This window comes from Bufo bufo, chromosome 8 (assembly GCF_905171765.1).
Source record: "Bufo bufo chromosome 8, aBufBuf1.1, whole genome shotgun sequence".
In the NCBI taxonomy this organism is placed as follows: Eukaryota; Metazoa; Chordata; class Amphibia; order Anura; family Bufonidae; genus Bufo; species Bufo bufo.
This window is the reverse complement of record NC_053396.1, coordinates 4,555,505-4,583,349: the sequence shown is the minus strand read 5'-3', so window position 1 is coordinate 4,583,349 and position 27,845 is coordinate 4,555,505. Positions and strand designations below refer to the sequence as shown.

The 27,845-nt window shown below is 51.2% G+C and overlaps 1 protein-coding gene across 2 annotated transcripts; it reads right to left on the bottom strand.

Moving 5' to 3' along the window:
* Nucleotides 1–27,319, bottom strand: FUBP3 (far upstream element binding protein 3). 2 transcript variants are annotated; one of them, XM_040442436.1, is made up of 18 exons: nucleotides 27,147–27,319; nucleotides 22,667–22,772; nucleotides 18,409–18,442; nucleotides 17,841–17,890; nucleotides 17,293–17,364; nucleotides 17,091–17,148; nucleotides 16,007–16,169; nucleotides 13,639–13,737; nucleotides 11,919–12,020; nucleotides 11,473–11,575; nucleotides 11,149–11,249; nucleotides 10,733–10,871; nucleotides 7,710–7,870; nucleotides 7,435–7,508; nucleotides 6,792–6,868; nucleotides 2,055–2,126; nucleotides 1,764–1,891; nucleotides 1–1,390 (listed from the first exon to the last, which is right to left on the bottom strand). In XM_040442436.1, the coding sequence occupies exons 1-18, from the start codon at nucleotides 27,234–27,236 to the stop codon at nucleotides 1,382–1,384; spliced, it is 1,638 nt and encodes a 545-aa protein (XP_040298370.1). In that variant the 5' UTR covers nucleotides 27,237–27,319; the 3' UTR covers nucleotides 1–1,381. The 2 variants fall into 2 exon arrangements, with proteins under 2 accessions (XP_040298370.1, XP_040298371.1); XM_040442437.1 differs by lacking the exon at nucleotides 2,055–2,126.
* Nucleotides 27,320–27,845: the final 526 nt, after the last annotated feature.

The following is a 27,845-nucleotide window of genomic DNA, read 5'->3' as shown; positions in this document are numbered from 1 at the left end:
TTCAAAATCAGATCCCTTTTATTAAATCAGAACGTTTGCATCTTTAGCACAGACCGCGGTTAATACTAGGCTTTATTCTTCTAGGATAAATTTAACAATTACATAAGAAAATATTTAAAACAAAACAAAAAAAATAAAACAAAATCAAAGCGACGTGAACAAACCCTGGAGTTAAAAAATAGTTATTACGATTCTTTTTTAAACTTTTTCCATACTGTTAAAGGTTCCACAGTGTTTTTTGCATTAAAGAACTTGTAACTTTTTTTTTTAAACTTATTTTTCATATTAAAAATAATAGCATTTATTTCTGACTGCACAAAAAAAGTAAATTTCTGTTCTAGCTTGGAAGGTCTGATATACAGAGGCATCTTCAGAAGTGAGAAACATTGCTTTATAAAATGTCCCCCTCCCCCCGCCTCGCCCTGCCAGACGGACTCCAACCACATGGCACCGCGACGTGTTCCGAATCCGTCCGGAAGGACAGGGGGGAGGATGAGGGTTAACAATCATAACTTTAATTTTTTTATTTTTTATATTAACCCTTCAAAACCCTAGGTATTGTACAAAGCCTACAAAAATGACCCTGCTCCCCCTCCCCTTTTACCCCCGACACACAATACTTGTCTCAAGAAATAGATTCAAATATTAGTTTTTTGTTTTTCGAACACAGATCGATACTTCTCTTAAAAATAACAAAAAAAATATGCAATAAAATCAAATACAGTCATAATACCAGAAAAATCAGACGTAAAACATTCCGTGAATTTACAGTTTAAGAATATTTAAATACACATTTATAAAATTCATGAGCTGTGTACAGAATTTTATAGCAATAACCTATTCTCGCATTTTTTGATAAGACCGTCACGCTGTATCCTCCAATAGACAGAATGCGACAAGAAAAAAAAAAAAAGTTGAGACAAATATGTTGCAATATCAGCACCAAAAAAAGGGGGGGCAGGGGCTACACAGTGGAGGAATATACAGAATAGATTTTTTTGTAGTTTTATATTCTTTTTTTTTTTTTTCTTTAATATATCTGATCGGTTCCAAAAAAGAATGCATTTAACACTTTTTTTTTCAAGGGTAAGAAATGTATACAAAAAAAAAAAAAAAAAAAAAAAAAAACTAATAAAAATCCTCCCAACACATTTATATCTTTAGTATATTATAGAATCCTGATTCTTAGCAAAGTTCAGTATAGATTTAACCCTATATTCACTAGTGTTTTACAAACAGAAAGAGAAAAAAAAGTCTTCATCAAAAACGTCTGCAAATCTAAAAACCGGTTACAAATTAAGGTTCTTCTGTAATGATTCCGAGGGGGTAGGGGTGAAAAAAGAAAAAAAAGAAGATGATGAAAACTGCCCGGATTATTGTTCTACTGCTCCTGGAAGAGAGAAGACGAGACGAGGAGTGAGAGAAATCCAGAAAATCTACTGACGTCAATAAATGATATTTTTTAAAATTTTATTCCATTTTTTATTTATTCAAATTACATTTTTTGTTTTTATAAATTTTTACATTTTCTGACCGTGGAGACTTTGCCTGTACTTACAATTAAATTATTTATATTTTTTTTTATTTTGCTTTATCTGTATTTTATGTTTTTGATCATTTAAAGACCAAAAAAAAATAAAAAAAATTATATACAAAAATGTAAAAACATGGCCAATACATTTTGGCTGGAAATAAAACAGGATGAGTGTCAACCCCCAATTAATTTCGGGCAGTCACGCCATACACATGGTGGGGGCACTGACCTGGCTGTGGGTTTGCGTCTGTCCCAATGACTGTCCGTAGTATGCCGCCTGCTGTCTGTAATACTCTGCCCACGCCATGGTGTAGTCGGGCTGGGAGCTCGGCTGAGAAGTGGCGCTGGCCGCTTGATCTGAAACAAATGGGAGCGAATAGCACATTTAAAATGATGATAAAAAGAAAACAGTCCATAAGATCCTCGTCTGGGGCTGATGGGGAGAAGGATCTCATTATGCGCAGCGCTACCGGAGAGACGGCATTCTGCTCAGAGCGCTGACATCACCGACACCACTCACTCTGCTTCTTGTAGTACTCCTCCCACGCCTTGCTGTAATCTGGCTGCGCGTTCTGCTGCTGGCTCTGCTGACCTGACAACCAAACAGAAGGCAGGAATAAGACCCAAACAATTCACGTGAAGCAGCAGAACGCGGTATAATCACACATACTACGGTATGGGAGCAACAACTTGAAAAAGTCCTGTTATTTTTACAAAGTCGCTGAAATAAAGATACCTTTTTCTACTCTGGCAATTGACGCTGGACTTTTTCAAGCTGTTGAATTTGTGTTTATTATCTGTAACACGGACAAGACGGATCCGTCTTGAACTCCACTGAAAGTCAATGGGGGACGGATCCGTTTTCTATTGTCAGTGAAAACGGATCCGTCCCCCTTGACTTACATTGTGTGTCAGGACGGATCCGTTTGGCTCTGCATCATCAGGCAGACACCAAAACGCTGCAGGCGGCCTCCAGAGCGGAATAGAGGCAGAACGGAGGCGAACTGACGCATTCTGAGCGGATCCTTTACATTCAGAATGCATTGGGGCTGAACTGATCCGTTTTGGGCCGCTGAGCCCTGAACGGATCTCAGAAACGGAAACCAAACCGCCAATGTGAAAGTAGACAATCACACATACAGGGGGGGTACAGGAGCAGTACACGGTATAATCACACACACAGGGGGGGGTACAGGAGCAGTACACGGAGCAGTACGCGGTATAATCACACACACAGGGGGGGGTACAGGAGCAGTACACAGTATAATCACACATACAGGGGGGGGTACAGGAGCAGTACACGGAGGAGTACACGGTATAATCACACATACAGGGGGGGTACAGGAGCAGTACAGGGTATAATCACACATACAGGGAGCGGTACACGGTATAATCACACATACAGGGGGGGGTACAGGAGCAGTACGCGGTATAATCACACATACAGGGAGCGGTACAGGGTATAATCACACATACAGGGAGCGGTACGCGGTATAATCACACATACAGGGAGCAGTACGCGGTATAATCACACATACAGGGAGCAGTACGCGGTATAATCACACATACAGGGAGCAGTATGCGGTAAAATCACACATACAGGGAGCAGTACGCGGTATAATCACACATACAGGGAGCGGTACGCTGTATAATCACACATACAGGGAGCAGTACGCGGTATAATCACACATACAGGGAGCAGTACGCGGTATAATCACACATACAGGGAGCAGTACGCGGTATAATCACACATACAGGGAGCAGTACGCGGTATAATCACACATACAGGGAGCGGTACACGGTATAATCACACATACAGGGAGCAGTACGCGGTATAATCACACATGCAGGGAGCAGTACAGGGTATAATCACACATACAGGGAGCAGTACGCGGTATAATCACACATACAGGGAGCGGTACACGGTATAATCACACATACAGGGAGCAGTACGCGGTATAATCACACATACAGGGAGCAGTACGCGGTATAATCACACATACAGGGAGCAGTACGCAGTATAATCACACATACAGGGAGCAGTACGCGGTATAATCACACATACAAGGGGGGTACAGGAGCAGTACACGGTATAATCACACATCCAGGGAGCCGTACACGGTATAATCACACATACAGGGAGCAGTACGCGGTATAATCACACATCCAGGGAGCGGTACGCGGTATAATCACACATCCAGGGAGCGGTACGCGGTATAATCACACATACAGGGAGCAGTACGCAGTATAATCACACATGCAAGGGGGGTACAGGAGCAGTACACGGTATAATCACACATACAGGGAGCGGTACAGGGTATAATCACACATACAGGGAGCAGTACGCGGTATAATCACACATCCAGGGAGCGGTACGCGGTATAATCACACATACAGGGAGCAGTACACGGTATAATCACACATACAGGGAGCAGTACAGGGTATAATCACACATACAGGGAGCAGTACGCGGTATAATCACACATACAGGGAGCAGTACGCGGTATAATCACACATACAGGGGGGGTACAGGAGCAGTACAGGGTATAATCACACATACAGGGAGCGGTACACGGTATAATCACACATACAGGGAGCAGTACAATCACACATACAGGGAGCAGTACGCGGTATAATCACACATACAGGGAGCAGTACGCGGTATAATCACACATACAGGGAGCAGTACGCGGTATAATCACACATACAGGGAGCGGTACACGGTATAATCACACATACAGGGAGCGGTACGCGGTATAATCACACATACAGGGAGCAGTACGCGGTATAATCACACATACAGGGAGCAGTACGCGGTATAATCACACATCCAGGGAGCGGTACGCGGTATAATCACACATACAGGGAGCAGTACGCGGTATAATCACACATACAGGGAGCAGTACGCGGTATAATCACACATCCAGGGAGCAGTACGCGGTATAATCACACATACAGGGAGCAGTACGCGGTATAATCACACATACAGGGAGCGGTACGCGGTATAATCTGGATGGACAGCGCTGGGAGCAGCCAGGGGTGTCTGTTTTCAGTTTAGCGCCATTCAATGGGCACTAAGCGGCGAGTGGGTCGGCGGCATTCAAAGTGAACAGCAGCAGCGCTCGTTGCAGTGGAGTACATGGCGGATTTTGACAGTGTCCGTATCCACCGTGTGACTGTACCCCAAAGGGCATCTCTCTTCCGGAAATGCCTGGTTCGGGCGAGCTCAGCGATCCGAGGCTTCATTCTTGAGAAAAAGAACTTTCAATTCAGATGCAAATTTGCAGTTAAGTGCACAGAGGGCGGGCCCTTGCTCCTGCCTCTCCTCCCTGTTTGCCCATCTGTGACGCCAACCGTTCACGCTTCATTGGCACAGCGCTCACGTCTGCTCGGCCATTTTAGCAATGTGGGGGGGGGGGGCTCAGCATAAAAACTTAAGACTAGTGTTGAGCGAACTTGTGTTTTAAGTTCGGCGTCCAAGGTTCGGGTTATCCAAGAATCCCGTTATGGATTCCAAATTCCGTTATGGTCCGTGGTAGCGGAATCCATAACGGGATTCTTGGATAACCCGAACCTTGGACGCAGAACTTAAAACACAAGTTCGCTCAACACTACTTAAGGCGAGTCCGAAGTGGAAGGATGGGGATCCTTTACGGAGATCCCTAGTTTAGGCTAGGGACCACTTTAATCATGGAACTCCAGGACTTGCCTGACCGGCCTCAGTTGGCTCTATGTCCATGGACCCAGTCACAAAAAAAAAAACAGATGGACAATCTTAAAGGGATGGATAAAAGAAAAAAAAAAACGTAAAGAAGTTACAAAGAAAAATGGCCGAATCTGCAATTCTGCAGAGGTCCAGGCGTGGGTTAACAGTTGACCGTTGCCACAAGTCAGGCCAATGTCCCTTTCTCAATGACTCCGGGTCACATGAAGTGCCCACCTGCCAATTCACACAATAGGGGGCTCAATCAATGGCCTTTCTTTGGGAAGTCATTGAGGGACACGCCAATTAATGGACTGCAGGCCGGCATGTTTAACCTCATTGGAGGCTTTATGTGTGCGCTGAAGGGGATTGTAAGGGGCAATAAAACTCTCAATGTTTAGATCACTGATGAGGATGGAGGGGAAGGGGGGGGGGGGGGGGGGGTGTTGCTCGCTCAATTTGTTCTCCAGTTGGGAGATGAATGGTTACAGACGCTCGCTGCTTGCATACAATACCATCAGCCGAACAAAAGGGGCGGCAATAGGACTCATTTTCAAATGCCGTAGTGGGAGAGGATTACACCAGCGAAATCGAGCACATCTCCCAGCGTGCTCCCTATATCCCAACCTGCGGGAAGCCTCCGGCCGGATCAATATCTCATACGCCACTCGCGCAATTTTAAAGCGATCTCAGGCTGGCGACAGCCATCTTGTAGGTTTTGATGACTACTTCGCCTACTGCTTTACTTAACATTAGCTTCACGCCTCGGTGATTCTAGCACTCAGAGGAAAACGGTCGCTTGTATATGTGTAGGCGCGCTACGGGCACAAAATAGTGCCCCCTCCCCACAATTAAAGGGTGTATCTGATCACATGATCCCTACTAGGATCCCCCCCAAACTACAGGGGAACTCTGCAGCAAGTAACATGACGCATGACGTGGCTCATACTAAAACCTGTGTGCGGTCTATACAACACATGAAGGGAGGGAGCCTTCCACCTATATTCTGCACCTACCTGCGTGTGCTGTGCAGGGATGGAAGGGGGGGGGGACGCAGGGGCGTCAGTCTGTGTGGGCTTTCATTTAATATGGTGTAATGAGTGGGGGACAGGGGGACGCAGATGTGAACCTGGGCTCAAGGAATGCAGCAGCACCTAACGCGACTCCTCTACACAGGAGCCATGGCGTAGGAGGAAGGAAAGAGGGGGCGTGCGTGATCACTTCACCTTGGAAACTATGAATAGAGAGAACAGGATAATAGACAAGTGCGGCAATGTACGGCCATTAATGTATTAGTCTGGGATATTTCTCCACGGCTCAGAGCCATTATCAGCCGCAAATCCTCTCCAGCAAGGAGAATTCATACAGAGCTGCAACAATGCGGATGAGGAACGTGATGCCCTGTGGATGGGCACACCGTACTATCAGGAGGAGTGTGGAACTACAAGTAGCAGCAGGCGGAGGAGCCGTGAGCAGGGTCATACATGGTTACAATATGAGCATTGAACGGGGGCAAGTGCCACATAAAAACAAACATCGAAACCTGGAACCCACCTGGAAGCTGCTGGGCCTGCTGCTGCCATGCTTGGTAAGTGCTACCCCAACCCTGTGTTACGAACGCCTGAGGACCACTGCAGAGCAGAGAGGAAATGCAGCAATTAATGAACAAGAATGGTATAGCAAGTACATAAATAACAATTCCCCATCATACCCATGAGAACCAGCTGGGCGGAACCTACCCCAGAGAGGGCAACTGCACAGAGGCGATTGCTATGTACGAGGAAAGGCCAGAACCTCGCAGCGCGTGCCAGGGAGAGGTCTCGTTCCGGCCTCCGTTCCTCTGACAGGATCGCACCCAAAGTCCTGGAATCTATTAGATTACACTGACAGCGTTCTATCAGAGTCATTCAGCACATTTCAGGACTCTAAGGCAATATAATGCTGTGTGATGCTGTCAGGAGCAGAACGGGACCCCTCGCTGACACGCTGCGAGTTTATCACGTTGGACTCGCTCGTGTTTGTCTGGTCTATGGCAATAAACTTGGTTGCAGAAGTGCATACCTAGCAATGCCCTCATACTTCTCACAGCCCAACGCCATTCCGGCAGTCTGTATCCTGCATGTGGAGCTGCGGTGAAATGTCCTGCTGACATCTAGGTCTGGGCCCAGATCAGAAGAAAAACGGGCAAGTCACTTACTTTTGATGAGGTGTCGCGTGCGCCTGGTTGAAAGGACTCTGACCAAAGCTGCTCGGAGCTCCAATGGCAGATCCCTGAAAGAGGAAAGGGTAGAGAGAACGGTTAAGACGCAGGGGATAAAGTGTCAGCGAGCAGTCAAGACCACCAAACCGGTTCACTCCTGCAGAGCAGCTTGCAGCGGCAGGGATAACGGAGGCCATGGATCCCCTGGTGACCTGACTCCGCGGGTGACATGTATGTCTTCCAGTCAGGACCAAATATTCCTAAGAACTTACCCCAACTTTCTCATCGATGAGATGCCGGGCCAGCTCGATCTGCTGCGGGAGGCCCCGGATGGTGAATATTCGTACCCCAGGGTCCGTGTTGGGGGGCGGATTTCTCTGAAGCTCCACGTGGGCTCCTGATTGCTGGTTTATGCTTTTGATATTTTCACCCCCTGCAAAGAGAAAAAATTTATAAATAAAAATCACAATTTCCTGCAATGCCCGTCATCCTCCACACAAATGAAATCGACTTGAAAAACTGCTTAAATCCCCCTTAAAAAAACTGCCCCTTACCATGGCGGCTGTGCGCTCGCAGACGTTCTAGATAATGGCATTACCTAATTAGCCACAGATTAATAGGCATAGTCTAATTATGCCAGTAGTGACATCTAATACAAGCATATTGTCCCCGAGACGTGGCGCACTCACGTACATAACAGATTGCTGGGATGGAGCATATGGAAGCGAGGCGTCTGCAAACATGTCAACGGGCTGTGGATAATTGATTAAAGTGTATCCTCTGCATCAAAGGGACAACACTCGGCAGCGAGGGACAGCAGGGGGCGCACCGTAGGTGAGCCCTCATTACTTAGCTATTCATTACCGGCACGCCCCCCCCATCCAGTACACCCTGGTCTTGTATTCATGGCCATCCTACGCAGAACACAGGCACAGAAAAGGACTGGACACATCATGGTCTGCGGCCGATGCAAGAGGGAGACCTGGACAAGCCGATGATGGAGTACGGACTCCGTCACTACCAGAGTCACAGTCCTGGAAACGGTCAGACTGATGACAGACCACACAGCCACGGACCTCCTGCGTCTTCACCCCTAACCTCCGATTTGTCACCAGGCTCTAGATGCCTGAGGCTGAAGGGAAGTTTAAGAAGATGAAAGCGGGCTGATGAAACGATGCAAACGATCTGAAATCTAAGAGAAGCTGCAGCACAGATCAGAGGATTTCGGATCATATGGTCAGGGTGCGCTCGGTGGAGACCCCTCTCTATACAACCTGTGGGGGGCGCCGCTATAGCCGATGCAGGACAGATCTCCACGGCCGCCCTGATAGAAGGTGGCGGGCATTTACATACTCCCCCCCACGACAGCGACAACACTAAAAATACTCTGATTCACGAATGTCAAGATCTCTGCTTGCCATCAATGACCGGGAACATTCCTATTTACATTTCTAAGCACCACTGAGGGTTTGTTACAATTGATTCCAAATTTAAACAATCCTTTGTGGAGAGTGTTCGGTCTCTGGACATCACTGCTCAATGACAGCAAGCAGAGATTTTAACACTGGTGAGAAATTGAAACAAATAGCTGCAGAACTTGGATGAAGATTTTATACAATGTATGATTTATGACAAGCGCCCCCACCGTCTCATCGCCCTGTGACATGATGTATACCGTCTAGTGGTCATGCAGGGCGTGGCGCGGTGCTCAGATATTACCGGCCATTTAGATAGAAGGAACTTTTGTGCTCTTTTCTAAACCCGTTCACTTCCCAGATGATTGCTCCATGTAAATGGCTCCTGACAAGATCCCAGGGCGGCCAGTGGAGCTGTAGCCTAATTTGTTCCCTGTTAGTCTGGGAGAATGTCAATGCCGCGGTCCCTCCCCTTCTTTTCTATTAACTGGGACAGCAATGGTATAAAGAGGACGGTGGGGGGGGGGGGGGGATCAGGGGCCCCCCAGCGGGTGGCAAATTGTAAAGCAATTAATCAAGGCGGTTAAAAGGCAGAGTGGACAGGCTCGGGCTGTGAGCCTCTGACTTTCACTGACACGCTGTTTATCATGGAAATGTGAATGGGCCCCGGAGCAAGGTGGGGGGTGGAGAGACGGTCTGTGCCCACATCTCAAGGCAGGAGCTTCCACCCCAAAGATCCTGACACTGCTAAAAACTTCCCACATAAAGCAGGAGGAGAAACTGCAACCTACCAGAATTTTGCCACCGTGAAAAGCTACGGCGTGATAGAAGGCGCACAACTGACGCGCGATTAGTGATAATCTGGTACGTTCGATATCGAAAGCAATGGCAGCATGTGGCCACGTGAGCAAAGACCACTGGGAGTGGCCCCCCAGGACCACGTGGGCAGTCAAGGGGTTCATGGAATGGATCACTTTCTCTTGTGAAGGAAGCCATTTTGTTAACACTGCAATAGGCAATACCTCGAATTGCATCCAGCGCTAGTTGCCATATCCCAAAGTAAGTGGGCCTGGCACGTAATCCCAAAAATTAGGCTGGTGTAATGCCAACCACCCCCCCTCCCGTATGTGCAGGGCAAAAAGGAAAAAAAAAAAAGTGCAGCGCTGTTATAGTCCATTAGAGCGCCCCGCGGTAGTAGAAATGTGCGCTATATGAACGCTCGGCACAACACATTAACAGCGCGCGGCTCGTCGGAACCTGATAAGCGAGCGATATTTTCCAGCAGGGGGAGAGGGCAGGCTGGGTAAAGCAAATTGGTTCTAAATATACTTAAGTGCCCAGGCTGCTAATCGTTATGTGATTATAATCTAATTACACAGCCACGCTTCGCCAGGCAAAGGCAGCAAAGGAGATTTATGGACGCTGGGAGCTTACAAAACTCCGGAGCAGCACACAAAACACAACAGAGCCGACGCCAACATGCAGCAACGGGACGGAAGACTAGGACAAAGCCAAAGAGTCTTCCGGGAAAATGCCTTCTGGTCATCGCTTTGTTACATCCGTTTCTGGGAGCGTTGGGTGACAACTAATGTGGACCCCGACAGATCCCTCAGGGTTTGTCAGGCACCTGAATGCAAACCTGCCTAGTTGTGTGAGCCGGCCAATATCAGGTCAGTCGTCCATGTGGCAGCCGCAGGGGGGCAGCGTGCCACGTGGAAGAACTGCATTAGTTTGTACTTGCTGAGCTGCAGGAGAATATCCCCTTACATTGGTGACGTGAGGTGTCAGCCAAGGTGAAAACGCAGACCAACCCCCCCCCCCCCCTAGCTGGGAGTGGAAGGTGGAGAACAAATGTCTATTGGCTGCTGAGGCCGCAGTACCTTTGCCTATGACGAGTCCGCATTTGTCTGCCGGCACGGTGTATGTGATCTCTTGCATCCCTCCCGTGCAATAGTTCCATTCGCTTCGAGTGCGCCCCTTTCCTCGTGTCATGGCAAGACTCCCAAATCCGTCCCGTTCCTGCACAAAGATGGGAGAAATTGCATATCAGCTGATGAGTAATAACAGTAAAGGTAATATAAGTCATGGTGAGATAAACACTGGAGGTCCGCGTGTGACCTACGGTCAACCCCATGCAACTCCTGGAGGGTTTCAATGTCTGGCCCTTTAAGGAGGGGCTCCCCAGTGCCAACATGACCGATTCCAATGTCTGGAGAAATGGAAAGCTGTGTGTGAAGGACAGCAGCTGCTCCTCTACACACAGGCCAGCCCGCTCGTGTTATGCCTGCCATCTCACCTGTGCCGTCAGGATCAGATCATTGATGATGTGCGCCGCGTGCTGACACCGGTCAGGGAGGCCCATTACTTGCGCCACTCGCTCGGGGCTGATTCCGTCGTCTGCAGGAGGGATACACAACGAAAGCAAAGCATTTAGCCCGCAGCGGTCGTGCAGCGATGCTTCACGCAGTCGCATCCAAAAATCAGGAGAAAACATGAACCTCCTAAAATGACGACCTGTGAGAAACTACAGAGTTTCTGAGAAGCCGCATTTAACCCCTTCTGTAAAACAAACTTAAAACCATTCACATTGGTCATATAAGCCCACGAGGATCATACAAACCTGGTTTGAATTGAATCCTTACACCGGCGTCGTTCTGAATCTTTTTGATCATCTCGCCGTTTCTACCGATCACAATTCCTACCGCGAACCTTGGTACGGAGACCTGATCAAAATGGAGAAAGGGGGAGAGAGGACATGATTGAGGCTCGGCGCGAATACATTAGAACAATTTGTGGCTCCCAACTGGCTACAACTCCAAGCGCATTACAGATGAGGGCATGCTGGGAGTCGCAGTATCAAGAGCTGGGGAGTCACGGATTCGCGTCCTGCTCGGACCTAGACAGGGCACAGTACATCCAGCTGAACACGAGAGTTCTCAATAACCCTCGCACTAATTATGGACGAGTCCGACCGCACAGAGAAGTCAGGAATGCGAACAAAAAGCAAAATAAGGAAAAAAAAAAAGAAAAAAAAAAAGGAGACCATCATTCACTGGTGGTGTGTACCTCTACACTGCCCCCCATCCGGGAGCTCAGGTCACTGCGCACCCCCCTGAAGTCAGCCACGTCCTTTTCTCGGATGATTTCCAGGACCAGATCTCTCGCTTGCTGCAATACAAAAAGGAGAGAAAAAAGTGAAAGTTCCCACCTGCCCAGTCTGTTACAGTGTGAGGGGCAGTCCGTGCCAGCCCAGTGTAAGTGGCCGCCCTGACCTGTGCCAGGGCCACCAACATTACAGAGACCTGCCTGCCATCACACACAAGTCCCACTGAGGGATTCTGGAAGCTGAGATGTGGGCTGCTGTATGCAGGATTCAACTGTTCGCCCCTTTAAGATGAAGTTTAGTGAGCCGTTTGCAGGGACCTGAGCACAACAGGTTGCCATTTTATTAGACGAGGACAGAAGGTCTCTGGGGACCAGAGTGCAGCCCCCCTGCCCCAGGCAGCTCTACAGGGAGAAAACCATTCTCCACATCTCAGCTTCCTGGGCCTCAGAGTGCGTCAAGGGCAGGCGTGAAAATTATGCAAAAAAAGTAGGTGCAAATTACAGTATTTTTCGGACTATAAGAGGCACTTTTCTCCAATAGTGACAGGAAATGGCAGTGCGTCTTATAGCCTGAATGCTAATGACCTCTTCCATTATGGAAGCTGTTATTCGTATGCAGGAGGCGCAGTGGGGGGTGGGGGGGGGAGCGCTGCGCTGGCTCTACTCGCCCTCCCTGGTCTTCTTCCAGGCCCCGCTCTGTGTCCTAACTACGTACAGCGTAAGGACATAGTGCACCTAGGCCCGCACTACGACCTGATGCTGTGCACCGTCAGGGAACATGGAGTCCTGGATCTGCAGAGTGGAAGCACCGCCGGAGCAAGCAAGGTCTCTGATCTGAGTTCTAATGGAGGTTGGGGCATCTGATGAGTCTTTTTTTTCTCTCATTTTCCCTTTTCTATATTTTAAGTGTGTCTGTTGCGTCCCAAAGAATACGGTAAGCCAACCAATATGTGGTATGGAATTGGAACACAGGAGGGGGGGGGGGGCGTTGTCAATATTATGCCCCCATACGCCTGAAACTGGAGCAAAAGGTGTCAAACTCCAGACTTTAGACTTTTTGAATTCCACTGCTCTTAAATTTAGGTGCAAGTGGCATTTCTATGCAGTCTTCGACACTGAAGACGGAGAGTAAGGGACGGGGCCAGTTTACGGCTCGTCTTTGATAGGCGGACACTGGGGCTCGCTTATCAGCCACAGAATTTGCAGCGTTGCCTTCGCTTTTTGGCTGGGGTGGTGGTGCTTTAAGGCCCAGGACTAGATTGTTAGCACACGTGGCGGCTTCCAATCTACTGTTTATTTTTCCTACACGAGATCTCCCCTCCCCCGACATGTACTTTGTGCATAAACAAACTCTTATTTTTAGCTATGAAGTGTATGTGTGCGGTGGGGGCGGCACGCTGAGAAAAGACGGCAGCTGTGGGGCGCGCGTTCCTCTAACAACCTCTGCCCATTCCACTCGCAGTAATCTTCATAGAGCGCTAACATATTCAGTAGCGCTCTACAAGCATTTGCTTCAGTCCTCTGCGGCTGGACTCTGCACTCACAACTCCATTCCTGAAGGAAGGCAGTGCTTGGCGGTTTCCACGGCGGTCTCCGCTCTTTACAGCCTGAACAAAGTGCTTTTACCCCAGATTGGGGGGGGGCAATCATTTAGCGGTCAGCAAACCTTTTTCCTCTGTACCTGCACTTTATATGGGTCTCCAGTGATCCGGAGGGGCTTGTCAGCGCCGGTTGGTAATGGGCCGTCTTGAATCATAATCATTTTAACGCCGGTTCTCTCCTGTGGAAACAGATTAAAGGTTATTTTTAAAAAACGTTGTCGGAAATGATTTATTCCTACATCTGGAAGCAGAAGAGCGGCTCCAGTTATTGGAGGTATTATAGGTGGCACACGGGTGCGCGGGGCATAGAGGCCACGTTATCAATCTCTACTGTCACCCACAGGTCATTTCCCACTGTCCTGCTACTCTGCTGCATAGTTCTAGCATTAGAGTCATGCACCAGGAGGCTCGGGATGAACTATATAATATTAGAACATGTCTGCTTTCAGCGCCATTCTTCAGCATGGATGTGCTTGGCATATGATTACCAAGACTCCTAACTAAAGACACTAATATTGAAGACATCCTGGGCCTTGGAGGCACTGGCCAGGCCTTCTACATCACTGTTTTCATAGACACATTCTTAAAGAGTTTCTGTCACCCCATTAAACCGTTTTTTTTTTTTCTTTACTAATAATCCCTACACTGCGATCTCCTCATACATAATCTAATTAATGATTTTGGTTCAGTAGAATTTCTTAAAAATCGATTTTTATAATATGTAAATTACCTTGCTACCAGCAGTAGGGCGGTTACTTGCTGGTAGCAGCCGCATCCTCCGATGGTAATGACGCCCCCTCTGCTTGTTGATTGACAGGGCCAGCGGACGGGATCTTTCTCCGCTGGCCCTGCCTGTTTTGATTCAATATCTTGCGCCTGCGCCGCGGCCGTACCTATATTCAATCTGCGCAGGCGCACTGAGAGGCGGCCACTCACTCGGCCGCTCCATCCTCAATGCGCCTGCGCCGATGACGTCACATCTACACCCGGCGCAGGCGCATTGAGGATGGAGCGGCCGAGTGAGTGGCCGCCTCTCAGTGCGCCTGCGCAGATTGAATATAGGTACGGCCGCGGCGCAGGCGCAAGATATTGAATCAAAACAGGCAGGGCCAGCGGAGAAAGATCCCGTCCGCTGGCCCTGTCAATCAACAAGCAGAGGGGGCGTCATTACCATCGGAGGATGCGGCTGCTACCAGCAAGTAACCGCCCTACTGCTGGTAGCAAGGTAATTTACATATTATAAAAATCGATTTTTAAGAAATTCTACTGAACCAAAATCATTAATTAGATTATGTATGAGGAGATCGCAGTGTAGGGATTATTAGTAAAAAAAAACAAAAAAAAAAAAACGGTTTAATGGGGTGGCAGAAACCCTTTAAAGGGGTTTAATACTGATGGCCTATGCTCAGGATAGTTAATCTGTATGCGATCGGTGAGGCTACGACACCCGGCACCCCCTGCCAATCAGCTCTTTGAAGAGGCTGCAGAGCTGCGGTGAGTGCAGCGGCCTCCTCGCAGCTCCGTCCATTGAACAGCGGCTGTGCTCGCTATGGCATGCTTGCTCCTAGGCCAGATGAGAGATGAATGCAATGTCACTGGCCTAGGAAGACGCCGCATTCTCTGCATGCAGCTGATCGGTGGGGGTGCTGGGAGTCTGACCCCCACCGATCAGATAATGTTGACCTATCCTGAGATACACCATCAAGACAACCCCCAAGGTTGTCAAAGGGGCTTCCAGGATTAGAAAAATGTGGCTGTTTAGATCCAGCAACTGCACCTCCCCCGTTTATGGGTTGTGTCTGGTATAGCAGCTCTGCCACTGGACAGGTGGTCATAGAGGCGTTCATAGAGGAAATCAGCCCTGTCCTTCTGAATCTGGACACCCCCTTTAAATTCTGCATTTCCTCCTCCTTGTGACAGCAGCGACACGGCAGCGACCGTGCTCTTAATCATCCCGCTGCACAACGCACTTCAGGCGGTGACATTTGCCGTACCTGTCACCTGAGCGCATGACTGACTAGCAAAGCTCATTACGTAACTGCAACCGGTGATTAACATCACTCACAGCTCGGCCCGACTTTCAAACTCATGAGTGTAAAACGCTTTTTTTTTTTTTTTTTATTATTGACTTTTCATTTTTCTAACAAAACAGAAGAAAAACCAAAGTAGGAATTAAGAATTAAGAAAATGAATTTATTATTGTTGTATTTTTTATTTTTTTAAGGTGCCGAAGTTATTAAGTGCTAATTAGCGGCGCTCCTGCGAATGAACGTCCTGCAGAGTGCGCACCACACTGAGCATAATTACACACTTATACCTGCTGCAGCGCAAAACTATTAGCAAAATGGCGTAGATGGAAAAATAAAAATGTAGTGGGGGAGAGGAGGATGATGAAGGTAGGCCTAAGTAAAGAGCAGATTAACCCTTGCAGTGCCAGGTACCCCTTACCTGAAGCTGTTTGATGGTCTCCCCGCCTTTGCCGATGACCAAACCGACTTTGGAAGCTGGGATGAGAATTTCCTGCACGGTGCTGTTCCCGTCCATGTCGTTATGGAAACCGGGCCCGTTCCGGCAGCGTTCCACGATCTGACTCAGGAGACGCTTCGCCTGCCTGTAGGGACGCAGAGATAACGGACGTTAGGCTTTGACCACTCTATTTGCGGGACTTTTACCCCGTGTCAGAAAATGGCACCCCGACCTGAACGCCGCTGCTCAATAAACCCAACTTTCAGCTCTCTAGACAGATGTTCAGACTTATCCCCTATGCACAGGAGAGGGTGTAATCGGTGAGGGTGCAACCACTGGGACCCCGGTGGTCAGGAGGACAGGGGTCGTATGTGTTACTGTATTACCATCCATTCGCCATAGCCCAGGACAGAGGTTGCTATGCCTGGCAGTCCCATAGATATAAATGGAGCAGTGACCAGATTCATATAGTGTGGGGGATCAGATCCCCACCAAACGCTTATCCCCTTTCTTTTGGATAAGAGATAAGTTTAAACCTTGGGCTCATTTAAATCAGTCATCTAGTGGGCGATCAGGGGTTAATAAGCGGCTGCTGCCCCAATGATTCCGCCGCTCAGTGACGGGTATATCTTCAAAAAAAGAAAGAAACACAAAGCCGAACCTCCAGCGCTTGCTGTGTAATATGCAGTTGCCAATAACACTTATTCCAGTTCAGCAGTCACAGCAGCCCGGCATGAATGAGGGGGCTATTGTAACGCCCTGAAAACTCGGGAGACTTGCTGGGGTGCAGTGAAACCAGTTATCTGTACGGAGTCTGGGAATGGCTGGTCGGCTATTGCCAAAAGCCGGTGATGGGGGTGCAAGGAGAAGAAGAAAAAACTGCGCTCAGCATCACCTCCGCCCGCTGTGATACCTTTACCGACTTTTGTGTTCACTCGCCAAGCGGAAAAAAAAAAAAAGTGCAGCAATTGTGGAAAGGAGAATGTAAGGAACGAGGAGGGGGAAATGGAGCTGAATTATACTTAGCAACGCCGCGACACAAAGGGAAATGGCTGCAGGGGCTTACTCTATGCTCTCCGGCGCTCCGGTCAGGACGCAGGGTCTCTCGGGCATTCCACCACTGTCTGAAATATAGGAGAGAAAAAAGAAATTACCCTGTAAATCTGAACGTAGGTGTGCACCCAGCAAAACGTTTATCCACGCTGAAATGACGCCCGATGTCAGTACAATGCGGATTCGCCGCACTGCCCGCTCTAGAGCCCACTCACCTGGAGCGATCTGAATCTTGCATCCGGATTCTGTCTGGATTCTTGAAATCTGTTCCCCTCCTCGTCCGATAACTGGAGAAGAGAACAAATGGATGAAGTCATCATCGGCAAACGCCACCGTCCTGCCGCTGATTACAGGCACTCAGCCATTATAGACACTGGGACCCCCTATGCCATGGAGCCCCCCTGAAATGGATGGGGCCGCCGGTCAGAAAGTTGCGCTGCCGCTCCTTTCATTTCTTTGGGAGAGCCATCTCCAGTGTACCCCCAGAAATGAATGGAGCAGTGGCACATCCATTTCAGGGGGCTCCACGGGCTAGGACCCCCACTGACCAGATAGATATCCCGAATGCTGGGGATAACTTTCTATAACCGGAATACTCCTTTAAATAAAACATAGAAACTCCACTCAGACGATTCGAACATCTAGCTGCATCTTGGAAAGCTGGGTGATGAACAATACAGCAGGCGTTATAGCGGTCACCCAGCTTTCCCGGGCCCCTGCAGGGCAGATCTGGCTACCACATAGCAGGACGCGGAGGACTTACTGAATCCCACCATCTTGTCAGGCACTTTGAATTCTTCTGTCATCACAGTCCTGGCAAAATAAAGGCACAAATTAGAAGTGGGTCGATCCAGTGCAAGTAACACATCAGCTGGGGTGTGACCGGGATATTCCGGGGTAACTAACCCCCCCCCCCCAAATACTATCACTAGATCCTTACAGGAAGTGCGGGCAGACCTCCTGTGACCCTTCACCTGTGCACAGCGCCCCCTATGGAGGGAGAGAACTGGGGCCATGTTGGATGTTCCTGTCATATATCTGCCCCCCTTCCGAGGTATGGGCGACCACACCCCGGGCCCTCCTAGTGTGACCCTAATGTCTCTTCTGACATCATGGAGCCCGGCCTCTCGGCCTGCGGGACCCTGGTCACAATATAATCATAAATCAAAAACTTTATCGACCGTCCCGATTTCTCCAAATGCTCACATTATCTCTATGGACGCCCCCCACCCCCGAGTCTCCATCTAGCTGCCGCTCGCACAGTACAGATGGCGGATCAATACACAATTAGTTTCCGATCAATAAATAATAAAACGGAGCCCAGGGCTTACCTTTGATGTACCAGGGCCCCTAGCTGGTTACCAACTGTGGGAGAGAAGAAACATCACGAGTATTACTTCACCATAAGCAGCCGTACAATGGGGCAGCGTCCGCGGGAGGGGCGGACGTTTAGGTTCAGTGTCTGGACACATTATGTAATGGGGGGGGGGGGGGGGGAACCAGTCTATAAATCGTGCGAACCAGCTGGACGACAGCTATGACATTGATCGCAAGCTTTCATGCAAGAGGAGGGGGGTGAGGATGAGGACGACATTCTGCCAGACCCCCCATAACCAGAGGAAAATGTAAAAATCTTTAAATCCTCCCCACTGGCCGCCAAATTAAAGATGATGTAAAGAGCGGCAGATTGGTGTCCACATTAAGGCGGCCGATCGATACGTGACAAGCGCGGATCAGGCTCCTTGGACAGGAACATGTCCGCCGGGAGCCCCGACGCCGGGCCCTGAGGGCATCCCCATGTGCGGGGCTGTCGCTTAGTGCGCCCTCCTCTGTTACAACAAGAAACAGCGGCGGGCTTTATATTTCCAGAAAAGAGAATTTCTTCATGTGCCATTCTCAATATCCCTGCTTGCTGTCACAAACGGAAGCACCTATTTACATCTATGACCTTTCTGCTGCTCTCACAGCTGAGGGTTTGCTACAATAGATGGGGCCCAGACTATCTGGGAGCTGAACAAGTCTGCGACACAAAACCTACCTCCTACAATGTATCAGCCTGGAAAACCAGACTGTAACAAATCCTCAGCTGTGAGACGTAAAGCGAAATTGTACTCCTTCACTGGCGGCAAGCAGAGATCTTGGAAATGGTGAAGGATTGAAAGAGTCTATTTAGAAAGCTGCAGAATGGTTTTGGACACACAAAGCGGCAGACAGCGCGCCCGCCAGGGGCAGAGTCCTGAACACTGGGGTGCCATGCGCAGGAGTCAGATGTGCCAGATGTATTACGAGGCGCCAGCCACTATGAGCCAATGTCGACCCATTATAATAACCCTGGCGGTGTGGGGGCCACGCCCTCCCACTCCATTCAAGCGTGGCAAGAGCAGCAAAAAAAAAACAATAAAAATTTGGCATGCGACTTTCCATAAATTCCCCCCATTGTTTGCATCCCTGACCGATTGTCTGATCGACTCACCAACAAGTCGGTCAAGTGATCTCGGTGAGGCAATCAGTGAGGGCCACGCTCTCGCTGGAGAGTCCCCCGACACAATATAATGATCTCTAGCCACTGGATCTGTCAGATCAACCTTCAGGCCAGAGACCCGAGGGCGATCAGTTACCCGCAGGCCATGGCGCCCTGGTAATAGGGGCAAATGCAGGAAATGATCCTAGGGCGTCACATGTCGCTCCATCACACACTCGCATTAACCTCTCAGGGTGGTAGAGATGCCCTTTAAAGGGGTTGGTCCACCCCACACGGCGGTGTTATATCGCTAGGATATGCCACCCAAGTCTGATAGGTGCGGGTCCCGCCTCAGAGAGCCGGGTGCTCAAAGTTAACGAGGGCTCCCTGTGCAGCGTGCTCTCCATTCACTTCTGAGAACAGCTGAGCCGGCGTTCCGCTTTTTTCAAGCGCTCCCATAGAAGTGAATGGAGGGTGGGTGCGGTTGCATAGTGCGCCCTCGTTCCCCTTTGGGGCCCCCATCGTGGAGACAAATCTGATACTGGTGGCATATCCTAGCGATATCCCACCACAGTTGCAGGGTGGATCAACCCCTTTAAGGGCTTCAGTCATTCCCTTCTGTCAAGTTATAAAAAATTCCACACCGGTGCGTACTGCTCGGCCACATTCACATCCCACGACTGCCACGCAGGACACAAGTGGGGAGAGGCCTGTGCCTTTCTAGCTACAGGAAGGAATCCTGGGTGAAGCATGCAAAGTCGCTGCAAAAATACATATATATGGGATGCCGACCGCTCTCAGACGCCACTCCGCCTGGTCCGTCACACAGAGAACGCACACGACGCCTTATTAGTGTGGAGGACACAACCAGCGTATATTATACTGACCGGGCGTGACCGCTGCAGGGGCGCTCTCTCAGGCTCTGCTGCCGAGTCCTGTCTGACCGGTTGCTAGGGAGACTGCCATAATGTGCTATTGTCCCTAGCAACCAGTTTACCCCAGGTCAGAGTCATGGCAGGAGGCAGCCATTAATCAGATAAATATAAGTGGAGAGTCCCTTTAAAATGGAGCAGGACATACATGAGACGACAGGGGGCTAATGTGTATGGGGGTCCACCGACTTTCCTCCCAATGGTGCCTGGCTCCTGCCTGTCTGAAGTATGGAGGAACGACGTCTACTGCCAATATTTGCAAAATGCCGGTCACTGACCAGGAGGTGAAGGCCTCCCGGGGACTGGACGCCTGCACATCGCTTCTCCTGACATATCAGCCTGGATCCCCCATGACTACAACTCTGGAGCATTTTCTTGCTACAATTCTGTGGTCCTCTGTTATCCCTCCTAGAAATGTATATATAAACCGACAATGGGGCGTTACCATTCTCTTTATAACCACGTGGAGGCGCCGACAAGCATCCAATCAGATTCCAGCTTTCCTACCCCCAAGCTGGTCAAAGAGGTAGCAATCATTAAGGACTGGCCCCCAATACTCGGCAGTCACCTGCGCCATTCAGGGGACTGCAAAAGCCGGGCGTTACCCCGTGCAGTGGCGGCTGCTCCACGTAGTATCCGGAGTGACCGTCCACCTCGCCGGGGCCTCCCCTGCTCCTGACAAGTGTGGTTATTTATACTGTGGGGCAGAGCAGCTGTTCGCCCGAATCCTGCACCCGCCGCCCTCGTCTGTGTAAAGCACAGCTCCAGGAGATCAGATGACGCCCAGCTGACGGTAACAAGCGGCATGGAACCTCCCTCCGAACTACATCTCCCAGGAATCAAGAACGGGCTACCAGCAGCCGAGGGGGGGGGGGGGGAGGCCCCTCCTGGGCGCCAATACGTAAATGTTATAATGGTTTAAAGTGCCAAAGTGGGTGGAGCTTGAGGAGAGGGGCGTGGCCCAGCAAAACAGAACAACTATTACCGACGTCTGAAACCGGCTGAAATTATAGTTCAAAGCTCTGCCTGGTCCCAGGACATCGGAGGCGGACGGAGCCGGAGAGTTCAGGCATGGATCAGTAGAGCCTCACTATTCTAAAGCTGCTTGCTGTCAGTAAATGGAACCATTCTTGCATCTATCCAGAAACCAGTCTCAGCTGTAGATGTCCCGCAATACAGAGAAACCTCCGGCACTCCAGCTGCTGAGAAACTACAACTCCTCCAGTGAAAAGTATTCGGTCAGGGCAGGTCACGATTCACTGATAGCAAGCAGAGATTGTACCCAATAGCAGCCTGGACATCGGGGACATTTCTGCTTTACAAGTATGAGGTTCCCCTCACGTGCAGTGAACGCAGCACAATGGGTAACTTTAAGCACCGTTACGCCACCCCCTATCATATCTACCCTCTAGCAGTGGGGTCACTGCGCTCTACAAACTATAAGGGGACCGCTGGCTTTGGCTTATCCTGTGGGGTCCTATGAAGGGGCTATCAGTGAGGGGACTCTGGAGAGGAGAGATGGCAGCCTAGGCCCTGTGCAGCAGCGCGCAGCATGTCCCGGGCGGGGTATCGGCTCCAGCCCCCTGCAGGGAGGAGCAATAGCCGGTTAGTAATGGCCCCACATCCACAAGCGGCAGTGACAACTATTATACAGCAGAATGCAGACTGGTGGTTGTCACCCGGTGAATTCTTGGATTCTTTTTATCCAGCGGGACGGACACAGTCTGGCTGATATTTTATTACTCTAAACCTGCGAAAGGGGCCAGCGCTGCCACGGCCCGAGCAAGACGCGCCAGCGCCGCCACATCTCACTCAAGAGATGCCAGCGCTTCCACTTCTTATGAAAGAGCTGCCATTGAAGCTTACCCAACAGACGCCAGTAGTGCTGCCAGCACCGCCACAGCTCATGCAAGAGATGCCAGCGCCACAACAGCCTGTGTGACACCAGTGCCGCAACAACCCAAGCAAGAAACGCCAGCACTGCCAGAGCCCGAGCAAGACATGCCAGTGCAGCCATTCCTTATGCAAGAGCCGCCATTGATGTCACACCTTATTCAAAAGACGTCAGCGACATGACACGTCACATGAGCAATGCCAGCAGTGATGTCGTCATGCATCTCACTTTCACTACAGTATGAACATGGACTAAGGACTGACATTTTCCAAAAACGAATGCAGAGGAGAAATGGGCGCTACCTCCGTCATCGAGCTGTCTTTTCTGGATGCCATATCCATACAATGAAGGGTCCACGAGTGGTCCGGAATTATTCAAGTGTGGGATTCCATCAATTTTAGCAGCGATCTAAAAAAGAAATAAAAAATACATAAACACAAAGAATTATGACAGGCCTCAGAAAAGGGGGCCAGCAGCGAAGGGTTAAGACCCTCAGGGCGACTACCGGAAGTTGTATGCATTGGCACCCTTTGATCAGAGGGGTCCCGGGGGCTGCACTCCTGTACAGAGGTTACAGTAGGACAGCGAGACACAGCAGCGGCTGAAAGCCAATGTGACACCAGGGGATAGAAGCCGCTCTCAGACTTAATCTTGTTGTGTGACCTTGGAGCGAGCATCACACCCCCCCCCCCCCCTCCTGACAACCTGCCCGCAAACCAACCACACCTGATCCAAATAAGGGGGGGATAAAATAAAAATCACAGAAATGGGAGGGGAAGAAGAATAAAAAAAACAAGGGGGGGGAGCGGAGCTCAAGATTAGACCAAGCAAAAGAGCGAACAAGACTAAAAATTCTGCCATAAATTACGTTGTATGACAAGCAACTGCCTGATCCGTTACCGGAGTTGGGGGGTATCCGTGATCACTCCCAGCATGCCTTGCACGCACCGTAAAGTCTTTACATTGGGTAAACTGCTCACAAGGCAATTCCTAGACAGCAGCAGTGCAGTAAAGCAGCGATCTCTGAGGGCACGCTGGGAGTTGTACTTGAGGGGGTAAGGACGCGATGGCGGCTTTTTGTTAGATTCTTCTATCAGGCAGCTGCTAGGAGCGACGACGCACGCGCTAGACGTTGGCAGCGAGCGCAGAACGTGCCACAGACCTGAAAAGAGACTGTCTGGGATTCAAGGCTGAACATTAGAGCTGCCTTTGTGCCTGGCGCTCCGTCTGCTGCAGGGCGGGATAATGGGAGCGCGACCTCACGTCACCTGCACCGTTACACTGGAGCAGAATATGGACTGCGGAATTGTTCTGTATTTCATCTCTATGACGAAAACGCAAAAATCCCACGAGAGGGGAGACCTCTACACAGAAAAATCCTAATAGCGCTGCGGAGGCGCAGTCACCCCGATCCCCTGCTTTTGGGATAGCAGCACCGGCCGTGAGTTCTGTCAGCAGCTAGGGTAACACCTGCTGAAGGGGTTAGCATCAGGCCCGCAGTGACCAGTCTGAGTTTGATTACTCATGTCTTCAGCAGTCTGAGTGGCGGGCAGGAGTTTTGCATCTGTCCCGGATCCTCCTCCAACACGCCGGACCCCACTGTGCAGCGATTCCTCAACTCGCCAATGGAAAGATAGTGTAGTGCAGACCGCCATAGACTACAACTGAGGGGCTGACTGGAGCCAGACCTAAGGGGCCCAGACCGCAAATAGAGAAGGGGACACAACACAATCAGGGCCCGGAGGGTCTTCAGACCCTGTACTCCCTCCATATTGGTGGCAGACGTCCAATAAACACCACTACACAGACCCTTCACTAGAGCGGGAGCCACCCCCAATATGGCGGCTTTATCCCACCATTTTAGCTAAAGTAACATCCAGTGTCAACCCAGCAGAAGGGAAGGGATCGGAAGGAGCCACAAAGACCCAAAACACCCAGAGGTAAGGACCATGTGACCCCCCCCCCCAAACACCCAGAGGTAAGGACCATGTGACCCCCCCCCCCCCCAAACACCCAGAGGTAAGGACCATGTGACCCCCCCCAAACACCCAGGGGTAAGGACCATGTGACCCACCCCCCCAAACACCCAGGGGCGGGGACCATGTGACCCCCCCCCCAAACACCCAGGGGCAGGGACCATGTGACCCCCCCCCAAACACCCTGGGGCGGGGACCATGTGACCGCCCCCCAAACACCCTGGGGCGGGGACCATGTGACCGCCCCCCAAACACCCAGGGGCGAGGACCATGTGACCCCCCCCCCAAACACCCAGGGGCGAGGACCATGTGACATCCCCCCCAAACACCCAGGGGCGAGGACCATGTGACCCCCCCCCCCCAAACACGAGGACCATGTGACCCCCCCCCCCCAAACACCCAGGGGCGAGGACCATGTGACCCACCCCCCCCAAACACCCAGGGGCGGGGACCATGTGACCCCCCCCAAACACCCTGGGGCGGGGATCATGTGACCGCCCCCAAACACCCAGGGGCGGGGACCATGTGACCCCCCCCCCCCAAACACCCAGGGGCGGGGACCATGTGACCGCCCCCCAAACACCCAGGGGCGAGGACCATGTGACCCCCCCTCAAACACCCAGGGGCGAGGACCATGTGACCCCCCCCCCCAGACACCCAGGGGCGGGGACCATGTGACCCCCCCCCCCCCAGACACCCAGGGGCGGGGACCATGTGACCCCCCCCCCCCCAGACACCCAGGGGCGGGGACCATGTGACCCCCCCCCCCAGACACCCAGGGGCGGGGACCATGTGACCCCCCCCCCCCAGACACCCAGGGGCGGGGACCATGTGCCCCCCCCCCCCCCAGACACCCAGGGGCGGGGACCATGTGACCCCCCCCCCAGACACCCAGGGGCGGGGACCATGTGACCCCCCCCCCCCCCAAGACACCCAGGGGCGGGGACCATGTGACCCCCCCCCCCCCCAAGCCACCCGGGGGCGGGGACCATGTGACCCCCCCCCCCCCCCAAGACACCCAGGGGCGGGGACCATGTGACCCCCCCCCCCCCCAGACACCCAGGGGCGGGGACCAGCAGCTGACATTGTAACCACCTCTCCGACCCGGGAATAACTGGTCTGATAACAGAAGGAACGGGGGAGGGAAGATTCCAGAGAATTAGGGAATTGCAATTTTATGGATTTCCCCTGAACTATTCAGCGCGGTGTGAAGCTATGCTCTAAGCTAGTGAACTACAACTCCCAGCTGGCTGCAGTTGGGAAACATCTGGAGACCACTACTCTAAAATAAAATTATCTAACGAGAATTCTGACAGGGGAAGGGGGCACAAACTTTCACAACTTCCCTGGATGCCCCCATCTTAAAAAATAAAAAAGTAATAATTAGCGCGCCCGAAAAATAAGAATTCCCAGGATATCTAAGCCCTTGGGCCGCCCTCCTCTGCCAAACTGATAGAAGCCAGGTCGCTCCACCAGCAGCAGCATCTGTTTCTGGGAAAGCTGGGTGATACCCCATAGCTGATGGTGTGAAGGGCCCAGGTCTGGTAATGGGGGAGGGGGTGATCCTACGTGTGAGAGACACCCAGCTTTCCCATAGGCAGATGGTATATTTACTGGAGATCTGTTTCCCTTATTCTGATTGGTCCCCGCGCTGTGTCCCCGCCGCCTGTTATACGGGACCTAGGAACCGAAGAAAGCAGAAGCAGATAAAGGTGGAAGACAGCGACATTGAAAGTAAAACTTTATTAGTTACACAGGCAGCGACAGAGTGACAACCAGAGTTAGAGAGGAACCGGTTAACAGGGAGGGTTAGGCATGGGCATGCTGGGTGTTGTAGTTTCATCCCAAGAGGAAAGGCAAGGGTTGAAGGCGACTGGGCGATGCACGGATTCCACATAGCGGGGGAGGGAGGAGTTAGTCTAGATTGCAGAGTGTGCTGGGACTTGTAGTTCGTCAGCAGATGCAAGGGTAAGAACTGATCAGGGCCTGTTCACACTGGGCAGAACATGCAGCAACGTTATACGTAGATATCATCACCCCATACGTTGCAAATCCGCAGCGCAGGATCAGCAATACGCTGCGGGGCCACAACGCATCTGCTAAGTATGACACTACTGGAGGGAACATGCTGGGAATTGTAGTTCACCCTGTGGAGATCCTGCGTCCTCGTGTCGACAGTGGTGAAGGGTTAGAGTGCTAGCTCTGCAGACAAGGTATTAGAGAGGGAACTACAAGTCCCAGCATGCTGCGGTCAGAGGGAGATACAGATGCCCCCCGTATAAGTCGTTGGGCTGCAGCGGAGATCACGTAGCAAGAACATGGGAGAGTGTCAGCTCTGTGGACAAATCAGGGGAGGCATGCTGGGGGTTGTAGTTCCACAAGGGTTAAACAAGCTGGGACTCATTATACAGGATGGTGTGGAACTACAGACACCAGCAAGCATCAGTCTGGGTACATGATGGGGGTCGTAGTAACATCTGCTGAAGCCGCAGACTCGGAAATCATTCCCAGAAAGTTATGTAGAAGTCCCCAAGAGGTGAAAGCAGAGGACCGGTGCATTGTGGGAGGTGAGTGTCAGCTCTGCGGGCCAGGCACTGGTGACAGGTGGGGGATGGGCTGCAGGGCTGGGCCCAGGCCTCGGCCTCCCGCTCATTGCAGCGCCGGGGTACACGTTATGATCCCACAGACGACTACTCGCCCCCCCGCTGGCCCCCTGCCCATCCTAAGAGCCGAGCCCCCGTTCACCCCCTCCCCCCCCCAGGGCTGAGCCGCGGCCTTCTCCCCACCCGTCCTCGGCCGGCCTCACCTGCCGGACCCGGTGGTGCAGCGCGTCCGCCAACGCCTCGGGCTTGATCCCCACGGCAGCCGCGCTTTGTCCCTGCGCCAGCTCGGCCATGGTACCGGCCACCACAGGAGGAGGCCGTCGCCGCTACACCGACCTCACTCACTGCGCCCGGGGACCCGGAAACGGAAATCGACAGCGCGAACTACTTCCGCCGGAGCTGCGTCACGACGCTTGGTCACTGCGCAAGAAGGGATAGACTGGTTTCACGATGACGTCACGCCGATTCAAAACGAGGCTGCGCCAGAGAGAAAACAGCTTGTTGAAACATGTGAGTGTCAGAGTGGAAGAGCTCGCGTGCTGGGGAATCGGGATGAGTAGTGACCGGCCAGGGGGCGTCTGCTCCCCCAAATCATCAGAAAGTGTTAACTGTTTATTCTCCACACTCATGTCCCTGATCTGCAAGCAGAATTTTTACCTCCTTTTCCCAGAGCTTTGAGTCCTACCTGCCACGTGGACCACAGCTGAGCAAACTGTGACTCCCAACATGCCCTGCCAGCCCAGACTGGGAGTTGTAGTTTGCCCAGCACTGTGTTGGGGTGGGGAGGCCTTGTCTTTGTCCTTCTCCTGGTCAGTAAGCTATGTCCTGTATGTGGCTGCGGTACCAGGCAGAGTGTCCATCATGGAGACCAGACCCTGGGGGGCTCGTATGGAGACTGATCT